Source organism: Dipodomys merriami, unplaced genomic scaffold (assembly GCF_024711535.1).
Source record: "Dipodomys merriami isolate MVZ:Mamm:240054 unplaced genomic scaffold, mDipMer1.0.p SCAF_19, whole genome shotgun sequence".
In the NCBI taxonomy this organism is placed as follows: domain Eukaryota; kingdom Metazoa; phylum Chordata; class Mammalia; order Rodentia; family Heteromyidae; genus Dipodomys; species Dipodomys merriami.
Window position 1 is genome coordinate 32,576,000 of NW_027203270.1, and position 26,458 is coordinate 32,602,457.

At 43.8% G+C, this 26,458-nt stretch overlaps 1 protein-coding gene and 1 long non-coding RNA gene across 9 annotated transcripts in view; one reads left to right on the forward strand and one right to left on the reverse strand.

The window, feature by feature from the left end:
- Positions 1-2,809, reverse strand: part of Spag9 (sperm associated antigen 9) — a 131,650-nt gene extending 128,841 nt beyond the window's left edge. For 3 of the 7 annotated variants that reach the window (XM_070028385.1, XM_070028384.1, XM_070028382.1), the window contains exon 1: positions 2,323-2,809. In XM_070028385.1, the coding sequence (XP_069884486.1) occupies positions 2,323-2,625 (303 nt within the window). In that variant the 5' untranslated portion in view covers positions 2,626-2,809. The remainder of the gene's footprint in view (positions 1-2,322) is intronic. The other 4 variants (XM_070028383.1, XM_070028380.1, XM_070028381.1 and 1 more) reach the window with 2 other exon arrangements.
- A 126-nt stretch (positions 2,810-2,935) lies between these two features.
- Positions 2,936-26,399, forward strand: LOC138830485 (uncharacterized). Of its 2 annotated transcripts, XR_011373027.1 has the most exons (4): positions 2,936-3,606; positions 3,820-4,027; positions 7,239-7,282; positions 26,281-26,399. It is a non-coding gene; the product is annotated as an uncharacterized lncRNA (long non-coding RNA). The 2 variants fall into 2 exon arrangements; XR_011373026.1 differs by lacking the exon at positions 26,281-26,399 and having other exon boundaries at positions 7,239-7,301.
- The last annotated feature ends 59 nt before the right edge of the window (positions 26,400-26,458 follow it).

The window sequence follows — 26,458 nt, forward strand, 5'->3', positions numbered from 1 at the left end:
CCTCACAGGCTCCTAAAACATTCTCATCAACTATATTACCCTCCTAAATTTCCATAAAGGTGTTCAGAATCTACTTTGCACTCTTGTGATGGATAATTTCCACACTTTCAAATTACTTTTGCTGATAATACTCTCTCTGAGGCACTTCTGCTATAATAGTAGACCCTTGGTCCTTATGTTAAAGGCATAAACACTCTAGAATTTACTCCCACTTACAAGTACAGGAAAAGCTTGGTTTATGAATTCACATGAACACTGACAATGAAGGTGTTTTATGCTTGAAGTTAGGAGGTTGGTTCATCAAGAATTACATCCATGTTCTCAACTCCTAGGTCATAACCAAATGTTTAACTTAGAAAAAATTTTATAGATGTGACTGAAAGAGTATAAACTATAAAGAAACCTATTTCTAAAAAGTTGTTTACTTAAGGAACTTAGAGGCTAGCAGTTAGTTTTCTGATTCTATAACTTGTGGCAGACAGTTTTATGGACACATGTGACTTTGGCATTTTGCCCATATTTATGTACACTAATGGGAGTGTAAGATGCTTTATTTTTTTTTTTATCACCTGAGGTGATAGATCAGGCCAGGCCTACTTCTCATCTGTGTGCTTACATGGTTAAATTCCTAGTCTCTTCCATGCAGATTCACATACTGAAAAGGGCCTGTATGATCATGAAGAAGTGACAAGCCATCTTAAAAACAGTACTTGACCTCTGTTCTGTAAACAGTATTAATAACCTGTGCAGGTTGTGATCTTTGTTTTCCAACATTCCCCCCTCATATGCATATAAATACTCTGGAAATAGTTAATTATGTTTGGAAAACTCGATGACATTCCTTCTGTGACCACAAATAGGTCACAAAATCAGAACTAAAACTCATCACTCATAACAAGCTAAAACCAAGGAAGAAAAGGTACCTAGATGGCAAAGGTACCTGTGACAAAGCAAAAATAAAAGTTCAAATGGAGGCTGGGAAGGTGGCTCAGTGGTAGAGCACTTGCCTTGCATGCATGGGGCACTGGGTTCAATTCCTCAACACCACATAAGCAGAAAAAGCCGGAAGTGGCTCTGTGGCTCAAGTGGTAGAGTGCTAGCCTTGAGCTGAAGAGCTGAGGGACAGCGCCCAGGCCCAGACTTCAGGCCCCACGACGGACAAAAAAAAAAAAAAAAAAAAAAAAGCTCAAATGGTGTTACTATTCAGAAATGAGCTAGTAAATAAACTTCACATCCTAAGAACTTTTCGAGTATTTCTGAAAAACGACATGTGGTTCTTTTGATAACTGATTAGGCTCCCTTCAATCACCATGTATTTCCCTAGTGTGCTAGACCTGTAGGAAATAGGACCCTCCACATGCCTTAGGTAAGTTCAACAGAATAATGTCACCTGAAAGCTAAAATCCCTGACTCCCATAAAGGATCTATCCCTATCCTTTGCAGGCCAGATGTATTGCTTTGAACCTCAAAGGTTCACAACCTCAATGTGAAAGCACCGAGGTCACTGCTCATCTGCTAGACTTAACAGCCGGCCAAATGCACCTGGTAAACTACAGAGTAGAAGCAAACTCATATGGGAAAAAGTGCTGCAACTGTCACTCACATCTACTGAACCCCGCCCCCACCCCAGTCCTCTTTATAAATAGAGGGATTTTTGAAGGGAACTGTCCAAGGTTACCACCTGATAGGGAGGAATGCCTCGGTGTGGGATAGCAATCAAATAAAACAGCGTATACGCTTAGGATTTACTGAGCGTTGTTACCCGGGACCCAAGCGGTTGACAAAGTGTTAAACCAGGTACAGGAGACGTAAAATACGACCTCTTTCTCGACAGGATTAAAATGTCAAGAAGCAACTGACCGAAAGAGGGAGATCGCTAACTTCCCACAGTAGCAGCAACCTCCCTGGAAAGGTACTGGGACCAGCGCGGAACTCACACAGATGGGCAGGACAGAAGTGGCCCCCTCCCCGATGGAAAAGTTTGTGCCGCCATCAGACCATCCTGCGGTGGTCGGAAACTTCCCTCAAACAACCGACGAGAACCAACCAGGACACCCTCAAGTCCCCGCCCTCGGCCAACCCCAGGTGCCTCCGTGCCAGGCGGTCGCCGGTCGCTTCCTCCGCGGGGCCTGGCCTCCCTCCCACCTGACTCCCTTCTGACATTCCCTGGCCTGCCTCAGGCCAGGTCCTGAGGTCTCGGGGTCCCCGAGGCGACCCGGCCTCGGGCTCGCCTGGCCTTGCACAAGGCCGGGGGCGCGCCTCGCGTCCCCAAGGCGGGCTGCGGACCCCGGCCCCCGCCCCGCCCCCGCCGCCGGCCCTCACCTCCTCGGCGTGTTTGCGCAGCGCCTTCTCCCGCTCGTACTGGGTGATGAGCTGCTCGTTGTCGTCCCGCAGCAGCTCCAGTTCCACCTGGTGCTCCTGGTCCTGGGCGAAGACCGAGTCCAGGTTCTCCAACACGGCCACCACCAGTGGCATCAGCTCCTTGACCACCTCTTCGTCGTACCGCCCAATGAGCCGCTCGAACTCGCGGTAGATGGAGCCAGCCAGGCCGGACACCCGCTCCGACATCACGGCCCCGGAGCCGCCGGGCTCCTCCTGATACACCACACCGTCCTCCAGCTCCATGGTGGCGGGCGGGCGGGCGGCCCGGGGGCGTCGCCGGCTGAGGAGCGGCACGGGCCCGCACGGGACCGGCCCGGCTGAGGCTGGGGCTGGGCCCGGCGGGGTGGGGTGGGAGGGGGGGGGCCCGGGGCCTGAGAAGGGGAGGGGTGGGGTGAGCGCACTCACCCCAACCGCTGCTGCACCAACTGCCGGGGCGGCCGGGCCGCGCGCCGTACACGTCACCTGCGAGGCGGGGCCGGCGCCGCGTCGGCCCGGTGGGCGGGGCCCCGCGGGAGGCCAGGCGCGGCCGGGGGCGGGACGGGCGTCTGCGTGCGCGGGCTGAGGCAAAGCTGTGACGTCAACACCCGGCGCCGCGAGACGGGCGCGACGCCAAAGGGAAAGGCCGGGGGCTGCGGTGGAGGAGAAGTGTCAGCCGCGAGCTGGATTTTCTAGACGCTCCCAAAGGGAAGGGAGGGGCTCCGGGAGAGAGGCTGGCCGGCGGAGACGTGCTTCCCCCTCCCCCCCTTTCTGCTTTTCTACACCTCTCTGAGCGCTTGCTCATTTAATCATCACAAAATAGGTGTGCGGTTGACTTTTGGCCCCCGTTTCCCTGACCTAGAAACTAGGCCTTAGAAAGTTGTGGTTCGCTCAAGGTCACGCAGCCAGAACCGGAAAGGCTCCGTCGAGATTCCAATCCATTCGGACTGAGAATTCCGGACTGGGAAAAATGAAAAGCAGAGGTGGGACGGAAGGGAAATAACTAGGAGACAGACTGACTGAAGGATTCATTAAAGACGTTCTCAGGAAAGACCACCGTGACCCGAGTTAGCCTCAAAACAGGAAGTGCGAAGAGATCTGGAGAGGAAGACCGTAACGCCAGCCACATCTTGCATTTTCCCAAACACTGGGTGGGTTTCCTGGCTCCCAGAAAACTTGACACTAGCAAATTCCAGGCTGCAGACTCCCGCCCCTATCCTGTCTTCTCTTGGAAGGGAGGCGGAGCGGGTAAGTGGAAAGTTGAGAAGTTGGAGAGGAAAGGGGTGGAGTCGGTAGGATGAATAAGTCCCGTGATACGTGTGAGGTCTTCTGTGCTTGGGAATGCGTCAAGTGTGGGGAATGTCTCAAGACTCCAGTTTAGGGCGTGATGAGTCAAAGATCACTTCCCAGTGTTTTCCAGGGGGGGCGATGACACTCAAAAGCCCCTTCCTTATTCCCTAGGTGACTCATCATCTAAGGTTTTCCCGGCCTCAACTCATGTAAGTGCCGAGAGAAGAAAGCAGCTTTTGGATACGAGATTAAAGATGAAATCGCCCTTCTCTTGCGATCCTAAATACCCTCAGCTTGATGTTTGCATGCCCAAGTTTGTCTCTCAAAGTTTTCCTCTCTTGACCTTCCTGGAAAAACAAAAACAAAAAACAGTATAGAGGTAAACTGAGTTTGCGCCGGTGCGGTCATCACATCCACCCTTACTTTGTGTGTAAGCCTGCTCTATGGAATGCTAACCACATGGCTTGGAGGTGTGGCTCACATGATTGAATGCTAGCCTACCAACCCCGAGTTTCAAAACCTAGTACTGCATGCCAAATAATAATAATGATTATAACAATAATAATATTTAGGAATGTTGAATAGCTGGTTGGATATGAGCCCCAAATGTCCCTTCCTTTTTTTTTTTTTTTTTTTTTTGCCAATCCTGGAGCTTGAACTCAACCTGGGCACTTGCCCTGTGCTGCTTCTGCTCAAGGCTAGCACTCTACCACTTGAGCCACAGAGCTACTTCTGTCTTTTTCTGTGTATATGGTACTGAGGAATCTAACCCAGGGCTTCATGCATGCTAGACAAGCACTCTACTATTAAGCCACATTCCCAACCTACAGCTAGGCTTTTTGATGGCTGTATGGAGATGGAGTTTGTGGACTTTTCTGCTCAGTCTGACGTCAAACTCTGGTTCTCACATCTCAACCTTCTGAGTAGCTAGGAATTCAGGCATGAGTAATTGGAACCTGATTCCTTATACTTCCTAAACTCACCTCTGAAAACTGGAAAAGGTCTTGCTCTGCATTGCTTTTGATTTCCCGAATTGTCATGCAGGCAATCAATTTGTATAGGTGCTTCTTTTCTGAAGAGCAAAATTTTATACAAAGCTTTACTTTGGCTTTCCACAATTCTTCTTCTTTTTTTTTTTTTTTTTGGGGGGGGGGGGGGTCCGGTCGTGGGGCCTGAACTCTGGGCCTGGGCACAGAGCTCTTCAGCTCAAGGCTAGCGCTCTACCACTTGAGCCACAGCGCCACTTCCGGCTTTTTTCTTTTTGCTTATGTGGTGCTGAGGAATTGAACCCAGGGCCTCAGGCATGCAAGGCAAGCGCTCTACCACTGAGCCACCTTCCCAGCCCTCCACAATTATTATACACACCAGAAAATTTAGAGAAAAAACATCTTACTGACTTTCACATACAAGGTTATAATGTCTTCTTAATAAATATGCTTCTTGAAGGTATGATATATATCGTACCTATATCATACTTATATATGCATACATACATGTGTACATATACATTAAATGTATATATGTACATACATGTGTACATATACATTAAATGTATATATGTACATATATATATATATATATATATATATATATATATATATATATATATATATAAAGAGAGAGAGAGAATGAGTCTTGAGTTTAAGCTTCTGGTACCTACCATTTTTTTGGGGGGAGGGGTCCAGTCGTGGGGCCTGAATTCTGGGCCTAGGCGCTGTCCCTCAGCTCTTCAGCTCAAGGCTAGTGCTCTACCACTTGAGCCACAGCACCACTTCTGGCTTTTTTCTTTTTGCTTATGTGGTGCTGACGAATTGAACCCAGGGCCTCAGGCATGCAAGGCAAGCACTCTACCACTGAGCCACCTTCCCAGCCCTGGTACCTACTAAAGATCACATTGTTACCAGAAACTTGGGGCAGCAAAGTTGACCTTGATCCTTGTTCTGACAAGAGAAGTATTCAGGCAAGATGTGAACATAATATATATGATAGGAAGTTTACTAGAAAAGAAATGTGGCATAGCAGGTGCTGGTGACTCACGCCTGTAATCCTAGCTATTCAGGAGGCTGAGATATGAGGATCACCATTCAAAGCCAGCCTGGGCAGGAAAGCCCATGAGATTCTTTTTTTTTTTTTTTTAATTTTTTTTATTTATTTTTTTTGGGAGGTCCGGTCGTGGGGCCTGAACTCTGGGCCTGGGCACTGTCCCTCAGCTCTTCAGCTCAAGGCTAGTGCTCTACCACTTGAGTCACAACACCACTTCCAGCTTTTTTCTTTTTGCTTATGTGGTGCCGAGGAATCAAACCCAGGGCCTCATGCATGCAAGGCAAGCGCTCTACCACTGAGCCAACTTCCCAGCCCCAGCCCATGAGATTCTTATTCCCAATAAACCACCAGAAAACTGGAAGTGGTGCTGTGACTCAAGTGGTAGAGTGCTAGCCTTGAGCTGAAGAGCTGAGGGACAGCTCCCAAGCCTAGAGTTCAAGGCCCACGACCAACAACAACAAAAAAAGAGCTGGGTGCCAGTGGCTCACACCTATAATCCTAGCTACTCAGGAGGCCAAGAAATGAGGATTGCAGTTCAAAGCCATCCTGGGCAAGAAACTCCATGAGACTTTTATCTCCAATAAACCACTAGAAAACCGGAAGTGACCCTATGGCTCAGGTGGTAGAGCTCAGGGATAGCACCCAAGCCCAGAGTTCAAGCTCCATGACCAACAAAAAAGAAAGAAAGAAAGAAATATGGCAGAGAAAGAGAGCACATGGCATAAACATGCCACAGGAAGACAGTACTTCCTCCCATTTCAGCTACCTTGAATTGTCTTTCTCTTGGCCTTGGGTTACATAGAGAGAATTGAAGTCCTTGAAGATGCTTGTAATTGATGACATCTTATGTTTCCTGTAAGGTCCTGGCACCAAAGATTAGTACTTATTGCACTATACTTGACTTCTCATTCTTTTGTCCTTCCTACTACCTCATTCTTTCATTCTTTTGTTGCCCTGCTCTATTTTGTTGTTGGGAAGACTTTCGTTTTTCAGCTTCTGCTATCTGCAAGTTGTATAGGCTGCAATTACTTGACTATCTTCCTTTCTACTAACTCATACCAACATCTGACTATTTAAAATAAAATTCAGGTTAGATATGGTAGTGTTGTGATCCCAGTGCTCAAGAGGCCAAGGAAGAGAAATGTCAAATTGAAGGCCAACTTTTAAAAAAATTATATTTTTATTGAAGTGGATGTACAAAGAGGTTACCATTCAAGGTCAAATTTATATAAAAAAATAAATGAATTAAATCTCTATCAACTGATGAACAGCTAAATAAAATGTGTCACATACATATAATGAAATAATTTTCAGCAATAAAGAGAAGATATGTCCAGCAATATTAGTGAACCTTGAAAATATATTCTAAGTGAGAATGCTAGTCATAAAAGGGTCACATACTATATATGGTTCCATTCATATGAAATGTCCAGAATAGCCAATCTATAGAGACAAATAAATTAGTGGTTGCCTAGAGTTAGGGAGCCATAGGGCAGAGGATGATGAAAATAGGAGTGACTGCTAATGGGTATGAAATTTCTTTTCAGAGCACCAAGAATACTCTAAAATTGAAGTGGCAATACAGATCTCGGTCAGTATACTAAAAGACATTAAACTTTATACTATGAACTGTATCTCAAGCTGTTGAAAATGAGTGTAATTAAATATTTGGCTGTGGGGGGGGGGAGATGGGAAGGGTTGGGAAGGGGAAACAAAGGAGGAGGCAACAATGCTTGATAAGAAATGTACTCATTACCTTGCCCATGTAATTGTAACCCCTCTGTATGGTATTTTCACAATAAAAAAAATAAATAAATATTTGGCTGCAATAACAAGTAGATGCAATGAAGTACAAAACTTCCCTGTGGTAGTAGAAAGAAAATGGTTTTGAAGTTCAAAACTTAGTGTTAGAGCTGATCATTAGGCCATAAATACAACCAAATAGATACTGAGTACCTACTGAGTGCTGTTCACTACAGTAAGGACTCCTGAACTTTTGGTTTCTCCATCTGTGAGAAAATTGATAAACACTTCCTTTCACTGTAAGGTCCTAGTTCTCCTTCATAGGTAGAGGTAACAGAAGTTCTGGACTTCAAACTGAGTCCCTTTAGTCATTTCCTAATTATGTAGGCAATAATATGCTTCCTATAATCAACTGGCTGAATAGATTCCCAGCACCAACCTCTAATTCCCACAAACACTAAGATTATCATTAAAGACTAGGATTTATCAAGGCAAAGAAGGCCACATTGTGGACTTTGAAGTGTTTACTTTTGATTCCTAAGGGGGAGGAAATTCCATTTCAAGAGATTCCTTGTCCTGGAAAAAATAGTGTGGACAGTATTGGGGGCAGTAGGAGGGAGGAGCTGATGAAGGCAGGAAGGGAGGAGTTTCTTCCTAAGCATAATAACTATAATCACTGGAAGTCTGAAATTACTAGTCCTGACCAGCCTTCTAGAACTATGAACAGTTACTTCTATATGAATCCATTTTCTCTGGGTTTAAACACTTGATGTTTTCCCATTTGTGGACAGAGAATTGTTAAAAGGCAAAGAGAAGAGAGGACTCCTGGGCTCAGGGTCCTCTCCTTTATGGAAGTGGAAAAAGACAAGTGTTTCTTCACTCTATGCAAACTAGAACATACTTGTAAGGCATTCTAGCTATATACTTTCAGATTCTTAAGAGTGCCAGACCCAGGTACTGGTGGCTAATACTTGTAATCCTAGCTACTCTGGAGGCTGAGATCTGAGCATTGTGGTTTGAAGCCAACCCAGACAGAACTCTATTTCCAATTAGCCACCAAAAAAGCCAAAAATAAAAGTGAGTGTGGTAGAATGTCAGCCTTGAGTGAAAAAACTAAGGGACAGTGCCCAGGCCCTCAGTTCAAGCAGTAATACACACAGGCATAGACACAGACACACACACAGACACAAAGACACACACACACACACACACACACACACACACACACACACACACACACACACACACACACACACACACACACACACACACACACACACACACACACACACACACACACACACGGCTGAGTGAGTCCTGTCCTAAACCCAAGGTAAAGGTTTTAGACCAAACGTCAATAGGAATCAGGAATAGTTCCTGCCCCAAGCTGTACAGTTTAGAAATGGAGGCTGGCCTGAAGCATATTCAGCATGAACTATGCACCAATGATTCACACCTATAATCATAGATCTGAAGATCATGATTCAAAGCCAGCCTGGGCAGGAAAGTCCATGTGCGACTCTTATCTCCATTTAACCACTAGAAAACCAGAAATCATGCTGTGGCTCAAAGTGGTAGAGTGCTAGCCATGAGCAAAAAAGCCCAGGAACAGCATTCAGGCCCTGAGTTCAAGCCCCACTACCAAATAATAATAATAGTAATAATATTTTTTCCGGTGTTGAAGTGCAACAAAGCACAACCATGGTAAAGTGGACAAAACAATAAACTATTGAGATGAAGACCTCTTTGCAAGACCTGCCTAAGTGAAAAGTAATTTAGAGGGGCTGGGAATGTGGCTTAGTGGTAAAGTGCTTGCCTCACATGCATGAAGCCCTGGGTTCAATTCCTCAGTACCACATAAATAGAAAAAGCTGTAAGTAGTGTTGTAGCTCAAGTGGTAGAGTGCTTGCCTTGAGCACAGAGAGGCTTGAGGACAGTGCCCCAGGACCAGCAAAAAAAAAAAAAAAAAATAATAATAATTTAGAGCTGGGTGTCAGTGGCTCACGCCTGTAATCCTAGCTACTCAGGAGACTGAGATCTGAGGATCACAGGTCAAAGCTAGCCGGGGCAGGAAAGGCTGTGAAACTCTTATCTCCAATAAACTACTGTGGCACTGTGGCTCAAGTGGTAGAGCACTTGCCTTGAGCTGAAGAGCTCAGGGACAGCGACCAGGCCAAGAGTTCAAGCCCCCCATGACTGACAAAAAAGTAATTTAGACAGATACTTATTCAGATGAGTAAAGAAAATATAGTTTAGTCTAAACCTAATCCGGACTGAGCCCTTATAAAACAGACCTAGTTTGGAAGAAAACGATGTAAACAGATTATTGAAACACTCCTTGTAGGAGGGGAAAGCAGGAAGATTGATAATCTGAGATCAGTCTGGGCTTCCTAGAGCATTCAAAGCCAGTCTGAAGAACATAGTGAGACCCTGTCTCAAAAAAGGAAAGATCCCAGAGCTTATGACTTAGGAGGCTGAGATCTGAGGATGTGGTTGGAGGCCAATCTGGGCAGAAAAGTCCAGCAAAAAGCCAGAGTGGAAGTAGGGATCAAGTGGTAGAATGCCAGCTTGAGTGTAAAAACCAAGTGGGAACTCAAGGTACTGAGTTTAAGTCTCAATACTGGCATCAAAAAAAAAAGTGCCAGTGTCTTACATCTGTAATCTTAGCTACAGCAGATACTGAAACCTAAGGGACCTCATTTTGAAACCAACACAGGCAGAAAAGTCTGCTAGACACTCTCTCCAAAATAACCAGCAAAATGCTGGACTGGAGATATGGCTCAAACAGTACAGCACTGGCTGTGAGCAAGAAAGCTTAGTGAGAGTGTGAAGCCCTGAGTTCAAGAATAGGTGCTCAAAAAAAAAAAAAGAATAGGTGTTTATACTAGCACGCGCGCACACACACACGCATACACTCACATGCACAGAGTGAGCAAGAAAGAGAAACGAGGAAAAGAGGACAGAGGAGAACGAGAGGAAGGAATGAAGGAAGGGGAAAGAAATGGAAGAAAGATAAAGGGAATATAAGGGGGATAGTGGCTCATGTCTGTATTTGGGAGGTGGAGATGGGACATATTGGGGGGAAATCAAGGAAAAAGTTAGCTTGCCTTCATGTCATGGCATGGTGGTGATCCCAGCTACAGGAACCAGTAGGGGTGGGGGAGGGGGGGCGGGGAAGGGGTGGGATTGAAATGTTGAGACCCAATCCTGTCTGGGCAAAATTTGTGAGATCCTGTCTGAAAAATAACTAAAGCAAAAAATTTTAAAAAGGAGGGGATCTTGTGCATCTGATTCAAGTAGTAGAATATTTGCTTATTATTAAATGCAAGACCCAGCGGGGCGCTGGTTGCGCATGCCTGTAATCCTAGCTACTCAGGAGACTGAAATCTAAGGATCACAGTTCAAAGCCAGCCCAGGCAGGAAAGTCCCGAGACTCTTATCTCCAATAAACTACCAGAAAACTGGAAGGGGCACTGTGGCCCAAGTGGTAGAGTGCTAGCCTTGAGCTGAAGAGCTGAGGGACAGCGCCCAGGCCCAGAGTTCAAGCCCCGCGACTGACAAAAAAAAAAAAAAAAAAAAGCAAGATCCTGTGTTCTAGCCAGAGGATTCATGAAAATGGGGGGGGGGGGGAGGTTGTAGAATTTAACTCCATCTTATAAGTGAGGGAACTATGGTCTACTTAGTGAGAGGCTCTGAGACAAAAGCAGGCTGAGGATATCCACCAGGTATGGGAATGAAAACTGAAAAAATGGACGTCCAGGAAAGATTCCGCAAAAGCTGAATAAGAAGTCTGCCTGAAAACAAATCACAATCTCTTTCCTATTTTGTTCAAGATAGGGCCTGTCCCAATAAGACTTCTGCCTCCAGAGAAATCTGGAACCTGTCCTCAGGTTGCCACATTACCAGGGGATGGCTGATATTTGAACAAAACCTTATACATTAAATCACTCTGAAAACTGTAAAGAGCAGTTACAAGGATTAGCACCAACTTCTGAGGGTGGGGTGGGGCTGGGGGCTGGGGTGGAACACCTAAGTTTAAGAGAAGACCAATCCATGAGCAGAAAACAGGATATGAACAGACTGAAACGCAATAACTTGCCATTGAAAATATTTTCTATTTAAAGTATACAGCTTATCTGGAATAAAATAGAAAAAAGATGGACTGGGTGGGAGTAAGGGGCGGTGTCTGGTTAGAAGGGAAATAATCTGCAGAGTGTCTATGACCTTTGTCACTTTTTTCCTCCACATATTCATGTATGAAATGACTCAGCTAGTCTAACTCCAGTGACTTATTTTTAGTTGGGCAACAGATCCAGTTGAAAAACCTCAGCCTAATATCCATTGCCAGTCAACAGCTTCACACATAATAGCAGGGGATAAATGCTCATTTATTCATTTCAAGTGAACATGTATGACTCAAGGAACACCAGTGCCTCTTTCAAGGTCTGTATTTGTTCATTCTTTCACCCATAGTGTTGGAAACTCCCAATGGGATAGTTACTCCTTGGGACATGAGATTTCAGCATTATGAGCTTTCTTAGCCAGCACTGAGTGGAATTGTTTTACAATTGGAGTATCATTCGTTGACATGGAAGTTTGTGACTGTATTGCAACTAGTATCTTGTGGTGTTACTCTCAGCTCAGTGCTCCATTCCACTGGCACTGTTTCACATTTCTAAATCAAAGCTGGGTGCTGGTGGCTCATGCCAGGAAACAACAACAACAAGGAAAAAGCCTAAGCAAGAACTCAAAGCTCTGAGTTCAAGCCCCAGTACCAAAACAAATGGGAAAAAAATCCTAAGTCAAAAAACAAATAGTACTCAGACAGACGTTTGACACGAGACAATGGCTTCATTGGACAGGGCATTGGAGCCTTGACATGACATGAGAAGATAGTTTGAAGTAACTGGACATGATTTCCCTATTGAGTACCAGCCTTTAAGATTTGTGAGCTATTTGTACAAATAGCATATGACAGAATGAGAAGACAAAAGAGACTGCATCTAAAGCAAGCAAACAACAAAACCCCCCATCAAAGCCTGACGCTGATGTTCATTTGGATCAGAATGTACACAGTGTAGAGGAGGAAGACTCATTTTTTTTTTTTTTTTTGTCAGTCGTGGGGCTTGAACTCTGGGCCTGAGCGCTGTCCCTCAGCTCTTCAGCTCAAGGCGAGCGCTCTACCACTTGAGCTACAGCGCCACTTCCGGTTTTCTGGTGGTTTATTGGAGATAGGAGTCTCACGGTCTCTCCTGCCCGGGCTGGTTTTGAACCGCGATCCTCAGATCTCAGCCTCCTGAGTAGCTAGGATTACAGGCGTGAGCCACCAGCGCCCGGCTGGAAGACTCATTTCTGTCAGAGTTCTTTGGGTCCTTTTCCCAGAGGTCTTAGCATCCAGACTATATGACATTGTTCTGGGGGAGATATAGTGGAACAGGAATGGCTGTTAGACCAGCTTCTGGAGGATTTACTCAACTGGCTTTTATTCTAAAAGCAGAGGTCTGTCATCTGACAGACCATTAAACACTCCAAAGAGCAGAAATTGGATTAATCTATAATTAGTGGGTTTAGAGATGGAAGGTAAAAGTCCAAGGTACAAGTGGATCTTTTGTAACTAGCCTAGGAAAGGAGAGGACCTATTGTAGTACATGACATATTAATGAGAAAAAGGCAATGACATTGATAGCTCATAGCTCCTATATTTTCCAACTCCTTCAGAGTAATTTGACTAGTTCTGACCAATGGGCTAGAAAAAGAAGAGATGGGTGTCACCTCAAGATTTTCTTACCTAGGGCTGGGAAGGTGGCTCCATGGTAGAGCGCTTGCCTTGCATGCATGAGGCCCTGGGTTCGATTCCTCAGCACCACATAAGCAGAAAAAAAAAAAGCTGGAAGTGGCACTGTGGCTCAAGTGGTAGAGTGCTAGCCTTGAGCTGAAGAGCTGAGGGACAGCGCCCAGGCCCAGAGTTCAGGCCCCACAACCGGACCAAAAAAAAAAAAAAAAAGATTTTCTTACCTATTTGTTGAGACAGGATCTTATTCTGGAGAGACTGGCCTCAAACTCATGATCCTTTCACCTCAGCCTCTAGTTCTTTGCACCATTGTGATATACTTAGGCCTGTAATTGAGATGGCATAGCCATATGTTGGAAAGAATAAGGCTCCTAGGGCTGCTGCAAAGGTGTAGCTCATTGGAGGAGTGCTGGCCCTTTCGCTGATTTCATGTGGTTGAAGAGGTTTGGTTTTATTGTGGCATTGATAGCTCACAACTATCTGAGGATCATAGAAACCAGTCTGGGAAGAAAAGTCCTAGTGAGACTCTTATCTCCAATTAACCACTCAAAAACTGGAAGTGGTGATGTGGCTCAAATGGTAGAGTGCTAGCCTTGAGCACAAAGAGGCTCAGGGACAGCACCCAGGCCCTAAGTAGTGTAGTCACTGAGATGGGATTTCCTTTTCTGTAGTACCAAAACCTAGCTTATCATAATACAAAAGATAGTATAGGGATTTCTAATGCTCTAGAAATAATGAATATCATGGCTTTGAAGCTGGCAAGGCTGGAGAGAGGATGTTTTGAACCAGTGTAGAATTACTAATGATAAGCACACCCACACCTACACCCATACCCACAAATCAGACCTATGTCCCAGATTCCCTGTGGGGCTCCTGGAAAGTCAAAAAAAAAAAAAAAGAAAGAAAGAAAGCAAAAATGAAATTAATGCAGCTGAGGGTTGATAGCTCACACTTGTAATCCTAGCTACTCAGAAGAATAAGATCCAGAAGATAGAGGTTCAGATCCAGCTTCAGCAGAAAAGTGCATGAGATCCCATCTTCAAAATAAACAGCCAAAAGCTGGGTTGCTGTCATGGCTTAAGTGGTGGAGTGCCAGCAAGTGGATGAGAAAGCCAAACAAGTGTATAGCCCTCAGTTTAAACTCAGTAATTGCAAAGAATGGATTCAGTGCTAAATTAATACTCTGAATGTTGAGCCTATTCATCTATATGATCTTCTCCCCAGAGAGAGTTAGACTGAAAGACTATACCAGGGTCAGGGCAAGCATAGAGATTTATAGACAAAAGTCTATGGTTTTACTAAAGGTTTTATTGTATCTATGCTTAGAGAGTAGAAACAAGAAGTTCTAAGAGAAGGTAAAAATAAATGGGGAGAAGGTGAAGGAACGTACGGTGAAAAGATCAATGGCATTACAATCCTTGCTCATAACAGCAGAAAATGAAGGGTGTCACAGGCAAGCAATATAGTTGAATATGAAGAAAAAGCTGATGTAATTTAGTAATTTAAGTTAGCTTGTGATTGTAAAGGCCTATTCTGCCAGAAAGTCTATGATTGCCTAAAAGGCACAGTATGGGGATTCAGAATGATTGCCAGATCTCAGGAGGCAGATATGGGGTACATAGCAAGTTCTAAGACAGCCTTTTTTTTAATTCTTTTTTTTTTCAGTACTGGGGTTTGAAATTGCTGGCTATTATTCTTTTTTTTTCCCCTGGTCTTGGGGCATAAACCCAGGGCCTGGGTGCTGTCCCTGAGCTATTTCACTCAAGGCTAGTACTCTACCACTTGATCTTAAGCCACAGCTCTACTTCTTTGGTGATTAATTGGAGATGAGAGTCCAACAGACTTTCCTGAGTCAGCAGGCTTCAAACCACAGTTCTCAGATCTCAGGTCCCTGACTTGAGTTATAGGTATGAGCTACTGGCACCTGCTATCTTACTTATTTTTTTTTGTGCTGGTTTCCTGAAGCTTGAACTCCGTGTTGACCCTGAGCTTTTATGCTCAAGACTAGTCCTCTACCGCTTGAGCTGCAGCTCCACTTCTGGCTATTTGGTGGTTAATTGGAGGTAAGAGTCTCATGGGCTTGCTTTGAACTGTGATCCTAAGAGCTCAGCCTCCTGAGTAGCTAGGATTACAGATGTGAGCAACTGGTATCCAGCTTTTTTATTTTTTATTTAAGTTTATTTTACGTGTTGGTTGTGGGGCCTGAACTCTGGGCCTGGGTGCTGTCCCTCTGCTTTCATGGCAAGGCTAGCACTCTACCAGTTGAGCCACAGAGCCACTCCAGCCTTTTTTGCTTATGTGGTGCTGAGGAATCGAACCCAGGACCTCATGCATGCGAGGCAAGCACCCTACCACTGAGCCACCTTCCCAGTCCCCTCGTATCCAGCTTTAAAATTTTTATTTGAATTTTTTGTTCAATTAAATTTTTTGGCAGTGTTGTGTTTTTAGTGTAGTACCACCTGTCTAGCTCTATTTTTAGGGGGGAGAGAGTAGTTGTTTTTCAGACAGTCTCATGTCATTTGCTGGCAATTGACCTTAGACTTCAAAACTCCTACCTGTGCCTCCGGAGTAGCTGAGATGATTACAGGTATATGCCACTAATCTTCTTGGTAGTTCTGGAGTTTGAATTCAAGAACTCGGGCTAGGCAGGTGCTCTACCACTTGAGTCAGACCTCCAGCCCCTATTTAACCTTACATTTCAGTTTTCCCATCTGTGAAATAGGACTGAAAATCTCATCTGGTTATGGCATCAGAGTATGTGATAAAGAGTTGCTCACCATTTCTGCCTCCAATCATCAAATAATGCAGATTTCTTCAAAAGCTCACTATCTCTGTCAGGAATCAGGCACTAAGAATTGCTGGGGAAGTAGAAGCAGATGACCTGTGCTTGGGCTGTGTAAAGCACAGACCATTGCCTTCACCCAAACAATCCTGCTGCATGATTTGTAGTTTGCCTCTAGAGTCAAAGGTGGGAGGTTTACACTTTATTCTTGACTAGGGCAGTGAAGATTCCCCAAGGGTTCATTCTCAATTAGTGTTATAAATGTTCAGCCCTTGCCCTGTCTCCCAAGGTGCCTTTCTGTTTCTCATGCATGGGCATAATGCATTAGTTGTTCTGGCTCCTTAAATCATTCATAACAGGATGGTCATGTCCTGAATCAATTTCGTTCTTTGTACAGTAGTAAACCTCTATGGCTTGTTCATCTCAAATTTAATTTAAAAACAATTATGTCACCTTCCTGTCTGTCACTATGATTTATTTGCAACCCATAATGATTCCCTCCATAAGTGAGACCCAAGAGGAAAGGCTCATGAAAACACATGTGTTTAAGGGCCCATGCTATGGACTCTTTCAGGCAGATTTGCTTGAAATCCTGACTCACCTCTTCTAGTGTGGCCAAGTTATATGATGAGCCTCAGTTTCTTCACTTGAAAAATGAGGAAAATAAGATTTTTAAAAAGTAGTATTCATTAGATGTACAAGGGCTGGTGTTTCACTCATATTTTCAATTTCTTTTTTTTTTTTTTTTGTTGGTCATGGGGCTTGAACTCTGGGCCTGGGTGCTGTCCTTGCGCTCTTTAGCTCAAGGCAAGTGCTCTACCGCTTGAGCCACAGCGTCACTTCCTCTGATATTTTCATACATGTATACAATATATCTCAATTAAACTCACCCTACTCTATCATACTTGCTTATTCCTTCCTGCTTCTTAAAATAATTTTAACAGGTTTAATTGTTCTATTTTCATACATGCAAATAAACTACTACTACTGACCATATTCATCATTACCCTCTTCATTAGCCCTCCCCCTAAACACTAGTACCCACTTCCTCAGCAGAGCCTGTTTTATTTTACTATCATTCATTTTTTTCAGTGTATATTAGTTGTACCAAAATCTTTTACCATGTTATTATTATTTTAATATTTTAGACAAGGAAAGGTCAAAAGCCAAAGTTCAATAGGAGGCTACTGACATCATCACCAATCAAAGCTAGAGATACCAACTCTTCTGGACTAAAGTGGTCAAAGGAGTATACTTTATGAGAGACTTCCTGACAAGATTGGGAACTTGGATGTGAAGCAATGGTTAACTAGAGGCCCTATATTTCCCTGTCTAAAATATGAGGCTGGAACCCAGGGCCTGGGTGCTGCCCCTGAGCTTTTGTGCTCATGGTTAGTGTTCTACCACTTTGATCCAGAGTGCTGTTTCTGACTTTTTGGTAGTTAACTGGAAATAAGTGCCTTATGAACTTTCCTACCCATGCTGGCTTTGAACCTTCATCCTTAGATCTTAGCCACATGAGTTGCTAGGATTACAGGTATGAGTCACTACACCTGGCTATCACTATATTATTTCAAATGTGCAATTGTTATATTTTGGTCAGAATAACCCAGGACTTTATAGATATTAGACAGTTGCTGTTCTACTATACTCCCCGGCCAACAGCACTATTTATATCATGTAGCTGTGTGATTAAATAATTTAGTATAAGTGAAACACTCTGTGCCTAGCATAGAGTAACTTCAATGAATGTTGGGTATTACAAATTTTTGTGTAGCAAGTGAAGAGTAACTATCATCCCTTTTTTAAAAAAAGTTTGTGGGGCTGGGAAGGTGGCTCAGTGGTTGAGCGCTTGCCTTGCATGCCTGAGGCCTTGGGTTCGATTCCTCAGCACCACATAAGCAAAAAGAAAAAAGCCAGAAGTGGCGCTGTGGCTCAAGTGATAGAGGGCTAGCCTTGAACTGAAGAGCTGAGGGACAGCGCCCAGGCCCAGAGTTCAGGCCCCACGACTGGACCCCCCCCCCCAAAAAAAAAAAGTTTGTGGGCCTACAGATCATCTTTTTCTTTTTTAGTCGTGGGGCTTGAGCTCTGGGTCTGGGCGCTGTCCCTCAGCTCTTTAACTCAAGGCTAGTGCTCTATCACTTGAGCCACAGCGCCACTTCCAGTTTTCTGGTGGTTTATTGGAGATAAGAGTCTCACGGACTTCCTGCCCAGGCTGGCTTTGAACTGCGATCCTCCAGATCTCAGCTTCCTGAGTAGCTAGGATTACAGGTGTGAGCCACCAGCACCCAGCTACAGATCACCTTTATGCAGATAATTTCCATATGTCTGTCCTCAGGCCCAGTATCTCTTAAGTACAATTGATGGCTTTACACTTTCTCTTTGCATTATTCTCCATTAGTGACATTTTATCAAATTCCTGGTCCTCTAGCTGGCTCTCTCCTGTCTTCACTCTTTCTGTTAAGTATTGTTTCCAAGGTGTGAAATTTTGTTACCTATAGCTATTTAAAAAGAGAGATAGAGAAAGAAACTCATTTGACATTTATTACTTACGGTGTGACAAACACTATTAGATTTTTTTTCTATTTTTTATTGTGAAAATACTGTACAGAGGGGTTACAATTACATGGGCAAGATAAAGAGTACATTTCTTTTTTTTTAATTTTTTTATTGTAAAGATATTATACAGAGGGTTACAGTTACATGAGTGAGGTAATGAGTACACTTCCTCTTGAGCATTGTTACCCCCTCCATTGTTTTCCCCCTACCATCCCCTCCCTCCCTCCCTTCCCCAAGGTTCTTTTTTTTTTTTTTTTTGTGATTAAGTGATTACTTAATTTCCGGTAATTCACAGTATTGTGGAATAATGATGCTCGTTTAAAGTCACAAGTTCATTCTAACTTTCCTGGAGCAAATTGTCTATCACAGTCTGTAATATATAACGGTGCTCACATGTTATATATCATATATGTGATCAGCAGCATGGGGATATTTGGTAGTGGTTCAACCAGATGAGTGGGAGTTCTTTGTTTCTTAAGTCCTGTTAGTTTTGTCATATCACCTAACATTTTGGATTTATCATCCACTTATCAGGGAGACCATGTACTGTTTGTCTCTTCGTTCTTGGCTTACCTCGCTCAACATGATTCCTTCTAGCTCCATCCATTTCCCTGCAAATGCCATTATTTTGTCATTTCTAATGGCTGCATAATATTCCATTGTGTATAGATACCACAATTTTTGGATCCATTCATCTGTGGTGGGGCATCTAGGTTGTTTCCATATCCTAGCTATTGCGAACAGTGCTGCAATAAACATGGAGGTGCACGTGTCCTTGTATATTGGTTCCTGTTGTTCAGGGTAGATGCCTAGAAGTGGTATGACTGGGTCGTAAGGGAGGTCAATCTTTAGCTTTCTAAGGACCCTCCAGACTGCTTTCCAAAGTGGTTGTATGAGTGTACATTCCCACAAGCAGTGTAATAGCGTTCCTCGTTCTCCACATCCCCTCCAGCATTTGTCGTTGGCTGATTTGTGGATGTGGGACATTCTGACTGGGGTAAGGTGGTATCTCAGGGTTGTCTTTATTTGCATTTCCTTCACCACCAGGGATGATGAACATTTCCTCATGTGTTTCTTTGCCATTTTTATTTCTTCATTTGAGAAGTCCTTCTTTAGTTCCCTTGCCCATTTAGTAATTGGTTTGTTAGGTTTGGGAGGGATTAGTTTCTTGAGTTCCCTGTATATACAGGATGTTAACCCCTTGTCTGATATATTGCTGGTAAATATTTTTTCCCAATTAGTTGGTTGTCTTTCTAGCTTGGTTGCAATAGCTTTATCTGTGCAGAAGCTTTTTATTTTAAGGTAGTCCCATTTGTCGAGTCTCTCTCCAATTTGTTGTGACCCTGGGACTCTGTTCAGGAAGTTCCTTCCTGTGCCTACTAGTTCAAGTGTCTCTCCTACTCTGTCCTGCAGTAGTTTCAGAGATTCAGGTTTAATGTTAAGGTCTTTAATCCATTTTGAGTTGATGTTGGTGCATGGTGATAGGCTGGGGTCCACTTTTAGTTTTCTGCATGTGGCTGCCCAGTTTTCCCAGCACCAGCGGTTGAAGAGGCTGTGTTTCTTCCATTGTATGTCTTTGGCTCCTTTGTCGAATATCAGCTGGCTGTAGGCCTGTGGATTTATTTCTGGATCTTCTATTCTGTTCCATTGGTCTTCGGGTCTGTTTTTGTGCCAGTACCATGCTGTCTTTGTTATTATAGCTCTGTAGTAGAGTTTGAAGTTCGGCATGGATAGCCCTCCCATATTGTCTTTATCCCCTAGAATTGTTTTGGCTATTCTAGGTCTTTTGTTGTTCCATATGAATTTTTGGACTGTTTTCTGTATTTCAGTGATGTACGTCATTGGGATTTTAATAGGAATTGTGTTGAATTTGTATATTAGTTTTGGAAGTATTACCATCTTTACTATATTAAGTCGGCCTATCCAAGAGCATGGGAGGTCTTTCCATTTCCTAGTGTCTTCTGCAATTTCTTTCTTTAACTTTTTATAGTTCTCATTAAATAGTTCTTTTACATCTTTGGTTAGGTTAATTCCTAAATATTTTATTTTTCGGGAGGTTATTGTGAATGGGGTTGCTCCCTTTATTTCCCAAGAGTACATTTCTTTTTTTTTTTTTTTTTTTTTTGTCGGCCGTGGGGCTTGAACTCTGGGCCTGGGCGCTGTCCCTCAGCTCTTCAGCTCAAGGCGAGCGCTCTACCACTTGAGCTACAGCGCCACTTCCGGTTTTCTGGTGGTTTATTGGAGATAGGAGTCTCACGGTCTCTCCTGCCCGGGCTGGCTTTGAACCGCAATCCTCAGATCTCAGCCTCCTGAGTAGCTAGGATTACAGGTGTGAGCCACCAGCGCCCGGCCCAAGAGTACATTTCTTATCAAGCATTGTAGCCTCCTCCTTTGTTTCTCCTTCCCATCCCTTCCCATCCTCCCCCTGCCCCCACCCAATCCTCCCCCCCACCAAAGTTGTAAAGTTTGTTTTTCCATATAACGACTTGTACATCTCATTGTTGTAATGGGCCCACCTGTATCCCTATTTAAACGATTTATTTTTCCCCTTCCCCTCCACAAATTATACAGACATCAAATACAGTGAAAGCAGGGATTATACCGTGGGGGAGGGACATACAAAGCAACTGTGTTAGAAACACAGTTTCTAACTGTGTTAGAAACAATCGCATGAAAGAAAAAAATCATTTGAATACATATCTTAGGGTTCATTTCCCTAACATCAACTTATCTGACCTTTTCTGCTTGACTCAGACATATACTAGATATTGCAAATAAGGGAAACCATGGGACCTATGTTTCTTTGGGCCTGGCTTACTTCACTTAATATAATTTTTTCCATGCCTTTCTATTTCCTAACAAATGGGGCAATATCATTCTTTCTGATGGAGGCATAAAATTATACCACATTTTCTTGATCCATTCATCTACTGAGGGGCATCTGAGTTGGTTCCATATCTTAGCTATAGTAAATAATGCTGCAATAAACATAGTCGTGCTAGTAGCTTTAGTGTGGTCTTGTTTGTGAACATTTGGGTAAATGTCCAAAAGTGGGATTGCTGGGTCATAGGGGAGCTCTACGTGGAGTCTTTTGAGGAACCTCCATACTGCTTTCCAAAGTGATTGAACAAGTTTACACTCCCACCAACAATGCAGTAAGGTTCCCTTCTGTCCACATCCCCTCCAGCATCTGTTATTAGAGTTCTTGATTTTAGCCATTCTAACTGGAGTGAGGTGGTAGCTCAATATTGTTTTGATTTGCATTTCTTTTATGGCTAGGGAGGTTGAGCATTTCTTCATGTGTCTATTGGCCATCCTTCTTTCCTCTTCAGAGAAGTTTCTCTTTAAGTCTTTAGCCCACTTATTTATTGGGCAGCTGTTTCTTTGAGGATTTGTTGTTGGGGGATTTAATTTTTTGAGTTTCAAGTATATTTTAGATATGAGACTCTTGTCCATTGTATGGCTAGCAGTTGTTTCTTTGATTTGTTGTTGGGGGATTTAATTTTTTGAGTTCCAGGTATATTTTCACTATTAGATTTTTATTGGCTTATTTTATATAATCCCTACAGTGATTTTAAGATGTAGGTGCTGTTAGCCCCATTTAGCAGCTATAGAAATTGATACATAGAGATGTTGAGTAACTTGCCCAAGGTCACATAACTAAAAAGTGGTTGAGCCAACAGTCACACCCATGTGTTTTGAAAACATACCCGTATTCGTAAGCCCTCTCATTACTATAATATAGTGCCTCTAGTTAACCATTGCTTCACATCCAAGTTCTCAATCTTGTCAGAAAGTCTCTCATAAGTATACTCCTTTGACCACTTTAGTCCAGAAGAGTTGGTATCTCTAGCTTTGATTGGTGATGATGCCAGTAGCCTCCTATTGGACCTTTGGCTTTTGACCTTTCCCTGTCTAACCTACCCTCTAGATGGCAGCTAGATTTATGAAGGTCTATAATGATAGCTTTTCCCATATACCAGTGTACTCTTGAATACATCAGTCTTATTATTTTATCTGTAACATGAGTTTAAAAAAATAAATTCTTTTTTAATTTTTGAGCTTTCACTTTGTGTGTATGTTTGTGCGCGTGTGCATGCACCAGTCCTGGGGCTTGAACTTAGGGCCAGGCCTAGGCACTATCCTTGAGCTTTTTTGCTCAAGGCTAATGCTTTACCACTTGAGCCACATTTCTACTTCCTGCTATTTGGTGGCTAACTGGAGATGAGTCTCATGGACTTTCTTGGCTGGATTGGCTTTGAACCGCGATCCTCAGATCTCAGCCTCCTGAGTAGCTAGGATTACAGGCATGAGCTACCAGTGCCTGACAAATTTTCAAATTTATGATGTCACTGTCCTATCCTCAAAAATTTCAGTTGTGGGCTGGGAAGGTGGCTCAGTGGTAGAGTGCTTGCCTTGCATGCCTGAGGCCCTGGGTTCAATTCCTCAGCACCACATAAACAAAAAAGAAAAAGTCGGAAGTGGCACTGAGGCTCAAGTGGTAGAGGACTAGCCTTGAGCTGAAGAGCTGAGGGACAGTGCCCAGGCCCAGAGTTCAGGCCCCACGACCGGACCCTCCCCCCAAAAAAATTTTAGTTGTTTCCCTTTAGCTGTAAATTAAAATCAGAAATTTTTATTTTCTTTTTTTTTGCCAGTCATGGGGCCTAAACTCTGGGCCTGGGTGCTGCCCCTCAGCTCTTGAGCTCAAGGTTGGCACTCTACCACTTGAGCCACAGCACCACTTCTGGCTTTTTCTGCTTATGTGGTACTGAGGAATCAAACCCAGGGCCTCATGCATGTGAGGCAAGCACTCTACCACTGAGTCACCTTCCTAGTCCCTTTTAAACTGGGTTTTAAACTCAGGGATTCCCACTCCTGGGAGGATTTTCCACTCAAAGCTGGCATTTGAACTTTGTCTTCAGATCCTGAATTTTGCTGGTTAATTGGAGAAAAGAGTCTTAAAGATATGTCTGCCCAGGTTGGCTCTGAACTGCCATTCTTAGATCCCAGCCTCCTGATGTATGAGCTACCAGTGCCTACGTAAATTCTTAACTTCTTAGACAAACATCGAAGACTTGTCATTAATCGACTGGCCTTATATCCTGATGTTTTACAGGACTTTATTAGGATTGTTGAATCAGTTTCTCCAACATTTTCTACATTTTCCTGCTTGTATCATTTGGTCATGGGTATTTTCTTGACCAAAAGTGCATCCCATCCTCAAAGCCCATTTCATTTTATACCAATCAGCTCTGATCCTCTATAGTGAAGACAACAATCATATTTCTTCACCTTCCAAGTATGGGGTAGGAGAGTGGAATAAGAACTTACTCTACTTATAGTTAATCTTATAGGCATTACATAGATTTATCAAACACCTTTTTTTTTTTTTTTGGTCGGTTGTGGGGGGCTTAAACTCAAGGCCTGGGTACTGTCCCTGAGCCTCTTTGTGTCAAGACTAACTTTACCACTTGAGCCACAGCACCACTTCCAGTGTTTGAGTGGTTAATTGCCTGGGCTGACTTTGAACCATGATCCTCAGATCTCAGCCTTCTGAGTAGCTAGGGTTACTGGTGTGAGCCATTGCATCTGGCCTTTTATATAAACATTTATTTTTATTTTTTAAAATTAGACACCTTTGCTGGGCGCTGGTGGCTCACGCCTGTAATCCTAGCTACTCAGGAGGCTGAGATCTGAGGATCGCGGTTCAAAGCCAGCCCGGGCAGGAGAGACCGTGAGACTCCTATCTCCAATAAAACCACCAGAAAACCGGAAGTGGCGCTGTAGCTCAAGTGGTAGAGCGCTCGCCTAGAGTTCAAGCCCCACGACCGACAAAAAAAAAAAAAGAAAAGAAAAAAAAATTAGACACCTTTTTTTCATTGAAATGAGAGAGTTATATTAGACTCAGAGTGCTAGGAGGGAAGCCTGAGTTACTTTCTGGCAGGCTTGAGTGCACAGAAAGGTTTATTTCTGTGGGATAAATGCCTAAGAGTACAATTGCTGGCTTATATGGTAATCATATGTTAGTTTTATAAGAAACTGTCAAACATTTTCAAATTGGCTGTATAATTTTACATTCCTAGTAATGTGGACCCAGCTTCTTTTGAACATTGGTGATGTAACTATTTTAATTTCAGCATTCTGATAGGTGTGCAAGGAGTGATATTTTGTATGTAGTGGATTTCTCTAATGGCTGATGATGTTGAACTTGTTTTGTTTTTGTTATTTTCTGATTGGACAACATACATACACATATATCTTTTTTGTTTTCCTTTCTTTTTTGCCAGTCATGGAGTTTGAACTCAGGGCCTGAGCACTGTTCCTGAGCTTCTTTTGCTCAAGGCTAGTCCTTTACCACTTGAGCCACAGTACCACTTCCAGATTTTTCTGTTTATGTGGTACTGAGGAATCGAACCCAGGGCTTCATGCATGCTAGGCAAGTCCTATCTTTTAGTTTTGTTTTAGTTTTTGTTTTTTTGTTGGTCGTGGGGCTTGAACTCTGGACTTGGGCACTGTCCCTAAGCTCTTCAGCTCAAGGTGAGCACTCTACCACTTGAGCCACAGCACCACTTCTGGTCTTCTGGTGGTTTATTGGAGATAAGAGTCTCACAGACTTTCCTGCTCCGGCTGGCTTTGAACCATGATCCTCAGATCTCAGCCTCCTGAGTAGTTAGGATTACAGGCGTGAGCCACTGGAGCCCGGCTCTATCTTTTAGTTTTGACGTTAGTTTTTCTTTATATATTGTGGGTAAAGAGTCAGCTACATGCAATTTTTTCCATTCTAACTTGTTTTTAATTGTTTTCTTCACAGGATTTTTCTCAGAGCAAGAATTCTAATTTCAGTAAGGTCTAATTTCAACTTTTCCCTTTTATGGGTTTTACTTTTGGTATCTGTCCCCTCCCCTCGCCCCCCAGTGGTCGTGGTGGTGATGGTGACACGAATCTTTAAATTCAAAGCTTTGCACTTGCTAGGCATTTGCTCTAGCACTTGAGCCATGTATTCTGTGCTTTTGGCATCAAGTCTAAGAATTCACTGCCTCCAGCTTAGGTCTTGAGATTTTTTTTTTTTTTTACTACACTAAGAAAAGTTTAATAGCCTTACCTTTATTATGCAATCTAGTCTGAGCGATTTTTAAAATTTTCTTTGCGTATGCTGGAGCTTGAAACTCTGGATCTAGGCGCTGTCCCTTAGCTTTTTCCATCAGAGCTGGCATTCTACCACTTGAGCCATACTTCCACTTCAGGCTTTTTGCTGGTTAACTGGGGATCAAGAGTCTCATGGACCTTCCTGCTCCAGTTGGCTTCAAATCAAGACCCTGAGATCTCAGCCTTCTGAGCAGCTAGGATTAGAAATATGAGCCACCAGCGCCCATCTTGAGTGAACTTTGCATAACGTATTAGTTTAAGGTTCACATTTGGCGATCCTCTGGCTTCCACTTGCTGACTGCTGGGATTGCAGGCCTGCACCTCCACCCCCGGGTAGGGCCAGGGCTTTTACGGCGGCCTTTACACCTCAGCCCACTCGGTGCCCCCTGCAATGCTCGTGCCCAGTCAATTCCTGGTGAACTAGACTTCAAGCGGGTCCATTTGATTATTATTCCCTCCAACCTTGTTTTCCTTTTTCTTCACTTACATACCAATTGGCCCTCTCCCCCTTCCCCCGCCCCAACCCGACCAGAAGAAGCCCGAGACGAGAATATTGCTTTATCCCCAGGCTCTGCGCTCACGCAGCAGCGCTCGTTAAATAATGTACGTCTGGACGGACCGAGGGCAGGAACAGAGAAGTAAGAGGAGAAGAGCGACGGCTGCCGACGCCTCGGCCTTCCTCGGGCTTCGGCGAGCCGCGAGCGCCCCCTCTCGGGAGGCTGGCTCGCGCCGGCATGAAGGAAGTG